This window comes from Lotus japonicus, chromosome 3 (genome assembly GCF_012489685.1).
Source record: "Lotus japonicus ecotype B-129 chromosome 3, LjGifu_v1.2".
In the NCBI taxonomy this organism is placed as follows: Eukaryota; Viridiplantae; Streptophyta; class Magnoliopsida; order Fabales; family Fabaceae; genus Lotus; species Lotus japonicus.
Window position 1 is genome coordinate 3,850,963 of NC_080043.1, and position 8,508 is coordinate 3,859,470.

General features: G+C 34.6%; 1 protein-coding gene across 1 annotated transcript; it reads right to left on the reverse strand.

The window, feature by feature from the left end:
• Window positions 1–561: 561 nt before the first annotated feature.
• Window positions 562–2,872, reverse strand: LOC130748895 (F-box/FBD/LRR-repeat protein At3g14710-like). Its single transcript, XM_057602147.1, has 3 exons — window positions 1,399–2,872; window positions 1,031–1,177; window positions 562–936 (listed from the first exon to the last, which is right to left on the reverse strand). Exons 1-3 carry the CDS (start codon window positions 2,443–2,445, stop codon window positions 652–654), a joined length of 1,479 nt encoding a protein of 492 aa, XP_057458130.1. The 5' UTR covers window positions 2,446–2,872; the 3' UTR covers window positions 562–651.
• Between the last annotated feature and the right edge of the window lie 5,636 nt (window positions 2,873–8,508).

An 8,508-nucleotide genomic window follows, 5' to 3' on the forward strand; every position in this document is an offset into this window, starting at 1 on the left:
ATCATGAATGTGAGCAGCCTTTTATGAAGAAGCATTCAGAGTTCTTTAAAGAAACATTCTGAATTCAAGATGTTGAAGACCTGCTCTCTTTAAGACATACTAGCAACTTATTATTCTTTGATAAAGTCTCTAATATAAGACAAAAACTTATATGGTGCAAGAAACAAAGCCCAGGCACAAGGATGATTGTGTGATGCATTTCAAAGGAAGTAAGATGTCTAGTGATGTTGTGTTGTATGTTTAAATATATATATATATATGTGTGTGTGTGTGTATTGTATTACCTACAACAAGACATGACTCATGCATTAAATTTCAAATAGCATGCATCAATGCCTTTTTCTAACACAGACATATTGTGAGAAAGAGATTTCAAACGGTTAGAGGAATCTCTCTTGTATTTAAGCCAAAGAATGAAGAGAAAGACCACAACTTTAATTTATTGTACACTATATATATGGAGTGCAAAAAAAATTTGTTAACCAAGACAAATAAAAATGATGAAAAATCATGATCAATCTAGCAATGTTCATAAACAAGCATTCAACAGAAGATAGCTAAGGTAGCTAGATAGACAACATAGACAATATAATTACAACTACTCTATATTGTTTATGTAAAGGATTTAGAATGAAGTTTCCATTTGTACTCTTAAAATTGGATAGGAAATTCAATTGAAACACTACTAGATTTTCTTGGATATGATAGTATCTTCCATTTAACTGCTTCAAACCCCGCATCTGAATCTCGTAGTAGCGAATGTGGGAAGATAGTCATCTTCTCCAAGATCGTTGCATTCTTTAGCACAAACTTTGCCAAAGTAAATTCACAAAAAACCCCTCTAAACTGTTTGAATTGAACATCCTTAAGGCTAGAATTAAAACATTCAGGTGTTGCTGCAGAAGTCAAGATATTTTCCTTAAAAGAAAATGTTGACTGAAAAAGAAAAAAACTATTTGGTGAGTTCGCCGCTAATTTGTAAGCAAAGAATAAGAATAATTGACACAACTTGAACTCCAAACAAACTTACATTTTTCAGCACTAAAGTCCTGAGATATTTTGCATTGTTGAGTAGATTAAACAATGTATCAGCTCCAACTCTTTCCACTTCCAAATAAACCAACCTTTCGAATATAGGTGGATTCGCAAAATAATGATCATTTGGCCCTTGAATGAACTGGATGTAAGAACAATATAGCATGAAAATCTATAAATAGATGAGCTTTCATTAATATAATATTTAAGTAGTTTCAAATGAATTTAATAATTTTCCCTTAGGGTAAGGCTATTGTGCTTTCTATAATAAATCAATCTTTTCATGACAAACTAACACCTGCAAGTAATTACCATCACTTTAGCAACAAATTTGTAAAGTTGGGTAAGGAGAAGGAAACATACATTGTTAAGCTTCAATTTTAGGCTTTCAGCTTCATGGAAATGACTTAGAAGCATTTCCAACCCGATTCTGGTTTTTTGAATCCTCTCCTCAATACATTCATCAAAAAAGAGTTCCACAGTGGAAGCTTTGACAGAAGATGGAGGGTCTAATAGAATGAGATCATGCAGTAGATGACCATGGTATGAGAATGCCAAAGGAGAAGCATAAATCTTGAAATAAGAACCATGTAGTTTCTTCAATTCAGTAGGCGATAGACAATTGTCTAATATCATAAAGGAAAAACTTTCCAACATTGGTGCTTGTAGAATGATGTTGGACCATACACATTGTCTTGCTTCAAACACTTTGAGTGATGGAAAGTTCAGAACTATATCATTGGAATCTTTATTATGAGTTTTGAGTATTCTAACCTTATGAAGTCTGAGCACTTGCAAAAACTGAAGAGAGTAAATGGAAGGAATTTCAATGGTCCAACCCATGTCAAGCACTAATTCCAAAAGAAAATTGTAGTTGGATGGGGAGCATAATGAGATGGAGGCATGATCTGCAAATTGAATGTGAAGTTTTTTAACTTGCTTTTTCAATGCACATGATATCCATGAAGTAGTCACATATGGATCATATTGTTGGCTGGATAGCATGAGAGAGAAGTCCTCAATTGTTGAATTGTTGAGGTGAAGAAGTACTTCAGTCACAAAGTTCACAAATTTAGCCATGTCTTCCTTGTTTATTGTCACTTTGTTATGGAATGCAAGGTCATCAATATATACTTTGGTGATGGATTTCCATAGATCAATCCATTTAGTAGATAACAAACTAGTTCGAACAACTTCTCTAATTGGAAGTCGAGACAAGATAGTGAACAAAATGCCTTCAGGTAGATAACTGATCAGGTCTGGACCTGGACGAACATTCAACAAACTCAAAAACTTATCATTCGCAATGTTTGAATCCATGGTAGTTCCTGTTTCAAAAAAAAAGTAATAGTAAGATAGAATGATGATAGCCATTGATAAATTTACAAAAAAATTGAATCCACAAATCATAATTTTTTTTAATTCAAAAATAAATTATTTAACCAAGTTAATATTGGTAAAAAACAATTCTTCTCACTAGATCAGACAACCCTAAAAAATGAAAGACACCCCAACAGAAAAATCTCAAGACACAAGCCACCCCCAACAACATAAGACTATGAATACTTTCCAAAGAATTAACAACATAGTTAAAAACTACACCCCTCAACAGCAAATTGCATCCACAAAAAGACAGCGACACCAAAAGAAATGTAAACAACCTCTCCTTCGCATCAAGGCACAAGCCACAAGACACTGTAAAAGCCAATTACACAACACAACTGAATGAACCCATAACTCACTAACCAAGACACCCACAAATCACAACAATTCAGATAGAAAACTTATTTAGTTATCCTGATAGGAACACACACACACACAGAGAAATAAATAGGAGACAGAGAGAGAGAGAGAGAGAGAGAGAGAGAGAGAGAGAGAGAGATATGGTGTGAGTATAGAGCCAGTTTCAGTGAATGTAAGAGTTGATGCAATTAATTGACTACTATAAGTCAAAGGAATATTTAAGTAGTTGGTCATTGTCATTTATGAGTTACTTTACTCCATTTATGGATTTCAATAAATACTAAAAAAATTAAAAATAATTGCAAGAAACCAATTTTTTATATGGTACATGTATCTTTTACGAGAAAAAATTTTATTCGAGTCGAGAACATCCACATCATAGAGGAGTTAGCTCTCTCAGCAAGGGTTTTGTTCAATACACAAAAATCAAATCTAAGGTCTTATTTAGAGAGTATCAAACATATACCACTTAAATAAACCACACATTGGTAGAATTGAAAGAATCTTTTTTTTTTGTATAAACATCTGGAACCGGTCACCCTTTGGATGCTGCCAGATTCGGGATTTAGTCACAATTAAGGCTCTTCATCCCTCCCCTAGAGTATATTGTGTGGGGGTCGAACCCGAGGGCTCTTCTCACACACTCAGCCTGCGTTGCCAACTAATTAAGCTACCCCTCTTGGGTAACTTTTTATTTACATCGGAAAGAAAAATTACACCCTTCGTGGATTGATCTCGGGACCTTCCTCTCCACAACTTATATGTCTTTAGCTCTTACCACTTGAGAAAAAATATAATAATCTTGTTTTTATCATGATATTATCCTTAAATATTTTACTATATCAGTCATTTAAAATATTAGTTAGAAAACATTACATATGTTTAAATATCAGTTATTTAAACATTTATTGCTCTTGAATCAATCTAATAAATATTAAGTTGACTACTTGACAATTTACTCCTACTAAATCAATATAATAAATATTCAGTTGACTAATTGACAATTGATTTTTAATTTCAAAAAAAAAGACAATTGATTTAAATTACAATTGAATATTATTAAGGAATGTGAAATAGTTATTACTTATTACTATCTTTGTTCCTACTATTTAATTGTCCGATAGAGAAGAAATGCGTATACTAAGGAGTGCAATTAATTTTCAGAAAAGTATTATTTATTATACATTTTAACCCTTTAGAATGCATTTTATCTTTCCTCATTTATTGTTTCCACAAGGGTATTACTTAGAAAAACATCAATTAATGCTCTCTTGAAACTATAAATGGACAGATATATAGTAACAAAAAAAATTCTTTAAAATGGACAATTAATAAGGAACGAAGGTAGTAAGTTTTTACAATAATGATCGAAGAGTAACGGTTACAATAGAAAAAAAGTGATTCATGTATCCATATATTTATGGTATTGACTAGTCGGAAATTGAGTATATTTTTTAGGCTTAAATACTCTGGAGGTCTCTGATATTGTATGACGTATGAAAATAAGTCCCTGAAAAAAATCCGATTGGGGATCCCTGGATTTTTTTTTTAATCTAAATAAGTCCCTACTCGTGTTATGTGTTTATGTGGCTCAATTTTTGCACAATCAACTATTCCACGTGGCTTTTTTATTTTTCTTTTATTACATATGTATTAATCAATTATAATTAAACATTTTCTTATTAGAATTAATCCTAAACCTAATAATCCCTAATCCCTAACAATTAAATCAGAAGAAACCTAAACCTAAGAGAGAGAAGAGGATTGTCGAAGAAGGAGAAGAAGAAGCAGAGGTTAGGAATTCAGGAGGAAGAAGAAGCTTCGCTGGTGACAGAGGCGAAGGTTGAACGGAGAAAAGGCGACGGCGGGGACGGTGGATAGAACCTCTATCGCTCAGCATGAGACCACCGTTCTGGAGCCAGAACCTTCTCCAAGCATAGTCGTCGTCATATCGAGGGAGAGAGAAAGGGATTGACCAGAACGATGAAGATGATGAACACAGGCGAAAGGGACAAGGAACCCAGAACGACGACGACGAACTCATGCGACAACGATTGAGCGTCCATTATCAATTCTTGATCCGGGATCCACCATCATCCTCCTCCTCCAACAACCCACAATTCTAACAACAACCCACATCCTCCTCCTCCGCAGAATTAGACACTCGAGTTCTGGTTCCAGAACCAATCCACATTCCATGGAGACGAAAAGAAACCCTAAAAAAAAGAGTGTTGACGGTTGCAGAAAGAAAAACCCATAGTGTTCTTCGTTGATTCGGTTTTGCCCAGAAGGACCAGGTTTGGATTCAGTTTTTCTTTAATTCGGTGTACCAAGCGAGTTCTTACCCAGAAGCAGAAGAAGCTGAAATATGAGTTTTGCTATTTGAAGATGTCATTGCTACAGCCATAAAGTTTGTAGGAAGAGAGAAAGGGAGGGTTATCCAGAGGCACAAAAAAAAGATGAGAAGATGTCTTGAGGATGAGGGAGGAGGTGGCTGATGGAGAGGGAAAGGGGAGGAGGTGGCTGGTGGAGAGGGAAGGGCTTGAAGATGAGTTTTTTTTTTTAAGTTTAATTAGTTCGAGATTTAATTAGTTTGAGTTATATTATAATTAAGTTAATAAGCTGTTGAAAACTTAATTAAGTTTAACTATTAATTTGGGATTAATGTTGATTTTCATTTAATCATATCATGTGGCATTAATTTGTTAGGGATTAGGGATAATTAGATTTGACGGATTATTTTAAGATTAAAATGTTTAATTATAATTGATTAATACATGTGTAATAAAAGAAAAATGAAAAAGCCACGTGAAATCAATGACTGTGCAAAAATAGAGCAACATAAGCTCCTAACACGAGTAGAGACTTATTTATATTAAAAAGAATTCAGGATCCGGAATCAGAAAAAAAAAATTCAGGGACTTATTTTCGTACGTCATACAATTTCAGGAATCTCTAGAGTATTTAAGTCTATTTTTATTAAATGTTGTACTCATTTAGGCTTAAAAGCATTTGTTGTCCCTAATGTTTCATGTTTGTGCAAAAGACACCCACATCTATTTTTGTTCATGTTTGTATCATCAATAATACTAAAACGTGCAGCAAAACACACACTTAACCAATTGAGCTACATACATTAATATATATTGCAAACAAATTTAATTTATATCATCTCTTTCATTATCATCAATTTCATATCCTCTTCTCTTTCCTTCTCCTTCTCCATTAGAACACAATCAATGTTTTATAAGTTGTTTATAGTAGCCAGAGGGAATCAATGGGTTACTGAACGTAATTATGCTACCATTATTATTCTAAGCAGTTTCTTAAAATGTGTTTCGATATATAGCCTTTTCATGTGTAGACAGGATTTCCTTTAGCTATGTTCATTATGGAGTTGTATCACAAATTGATTTTATGTGAGTGGGCAACCAGTTAACACCAATTAACATGTTAGATCTTATGGCATATGGCTGAAGCACGGTCTGATCTTCCTCTATCAAAAAATTCTCTCACCTCTCTACACAATCTGATCTTGAAAAAATCTGCATTTAGAAAAATACTCTCTCCGTTCCTTATTAACTGTCAACTTTGAAGAAAAAAATTTGTTCATATATATCTGTCAACTTAGAGTTTTAAGAGAGCATTAATTGATGTTTTACCAAGAAATACCCTTACAAAAACAATAAATAAAGAAAGATAAAATACATTTTAAAGGGTAATATAGGAAAACAAATAATATTTTTATGAAAATCAACATAATTAATTGTTTTCCTTAATTTGTGTAAACCTTCTCTTCCTGAACAGATAAATAGGAACGGAGGAAGTACTACCTCCGGTCCTATTTATAAGCAACAAAAAAAAATTCACATAGTTTAAGAAACGTAGTTAAAGTAGATAAAATGCATTAAATATGTCTTGAATCAAAATAAACTTTCAAAATTACCCTTTGTTATTAGTGTTGAAAAGTGGGAAAGAGAGAGAATAATTAATGAGACATATTTAACAAGTTAGAATTAATAAGGGCATCATGGGAAAAAAAAAATTAATATAGCTCAAACTTTCATTTGGTTCTTATAAAAAGGACCAAAAATTTTCTTTTCTTTCATGCTTATAAATAGGACCGGAGGTAGTACTCACTTCTCCAAATTGTTGGGTTGTATGCATCATTCATCCCCAATTCCATCCCAATATGTTCTAACACAAATGAAAAATCTGTACCAATAGCAAGACTGCAATTGCATCTACCATAGTGGTTTAGGGATGGCAATGGGTCTTGGACCCATAGGGTACCCGCAAAAAATATACACTATGGGTAGGGTAAAAACCCGCTAGATGGGTATGGGGTTGGGTATGGGTAATTACCCGCAAAAAGTAATGGGTATGGGTGCGGGTATGGGTACTATAGTACCCAACCCGCCCCATACCCGCACACACATATTATTATTATTATTATTATTATTATATTTAGTACTATATGAACAAATTAACTTAAGCTATAGTTTTCAAACTTAATTATTTTAAAAAATAGGTGACTATTTAAAGTATTCATAATCATTGCTAATTTACTCCCACTTATTTTTAAAATTAGTAAGTTAATAACCTACAACTTTAGGACTATATTATAAATCCAAAATTAAAAATTAAGTTATATCTTTCTTGCTTGTTCGTTCTAAAAAAATATATTCTTAGTTGAATAATTTTATTTGTTACGTAGATAATCTTTTATATTTATATTAGTGTTTTTTATTTAAAAAATTAGTTGTATTTTTTGTTTTCTATTAACAAAAATAGTGAAAAATATATTTTGGTCAGCTAAATTGCGGGTAATGGGCACGGGTACGGGCATATAGGTACCCAGAGGGTACGGGGACGGGCATTCAAGTTGCTACTCATGCGGGTATGGGGACAGGTACAGGTAATTTTTTAAAACGCGGGTATGGGGATGGGTACTATAGTACCCTACCCATTGTAACACCCCGATTTCGGTGGCGTCACTTTAGTAACCAAAAGAAAATACTTTAAGCGGAAAAACGTGAATTATTTTTTTTCGACAATATAACTAAAGACAGAAAGCAATAAAACTCCCCAACAAAAGATAAAAGGAACTACTATACAACTATATATACATGCCTCGCTAAACACTACCACGTCACGAGTAACCTCCAGTGACGGGTGACAGAAAAAGAGTAACGCCCGAAGGCAATATGTACAGTCCAAGATAAAGATACTGTGTCCGCAACACTAAACTACAAAATCTGAGAGCAAGTTGGCCCAGCGGCCTAAGAAAAGACCCCCTAAATCCAACCAGCTCTCTGTGATCTCCATAGGAAACCACACAAAAGCTACCGGTAGGAAAACTACCCTGTCCCCAAAAACGGAAACATGACGGTCAGAGCATCGACACTACTCCTACACTATCCCTACCCGAGGAGCCCACACTAGCACTCGATCCTACACGCTAGCGCGGTCGTCATCCGAATCTGCATCCAGGACGACTAGGTCGACGTACTCAACACTGCCCTCTCTGTCCACCCTAATGCGCTCCTGCACTGGACTCTCGGGCTCAGGGCCCGGAACGAGATCCGCGACGACAGCAGCAGCAGTAGACGGACTAGACTCCGTCGAAGCCCCACCTACTGGCTCCTCCTCAGAGGGGTCCTCATCATCTGAAGGGGATGGTGGCGGTGGAGGTACTCCCAAGCCGGGTCCACAGTGTACTCCTGGAGG

Bases quoted from the DNA above. Each gene is read 5' to 3' on its own strand.
- LOC130748895 (XM_057602147.1), bottom strand. From the start codon at position 2,445: ATGATTTGTGGATTCAATTTTTTTGTAAATTTATCAATGGCTATCATC. The intron at 1,178-1,398 runs GTATGTTTCCTT...TCTTACATCCAG, and splicing joins TAAAATTGAAGCTTAACAAT to TTCATTCAAGGGCCAAATGA. The intron at 937-1,030 runs GTAAGTTTGTTT...TTTCTTTTTCAG, and splicing joins GGACTTTAGTGCTGAAAAAT to TCAACATTTTCTTTTAAGGA.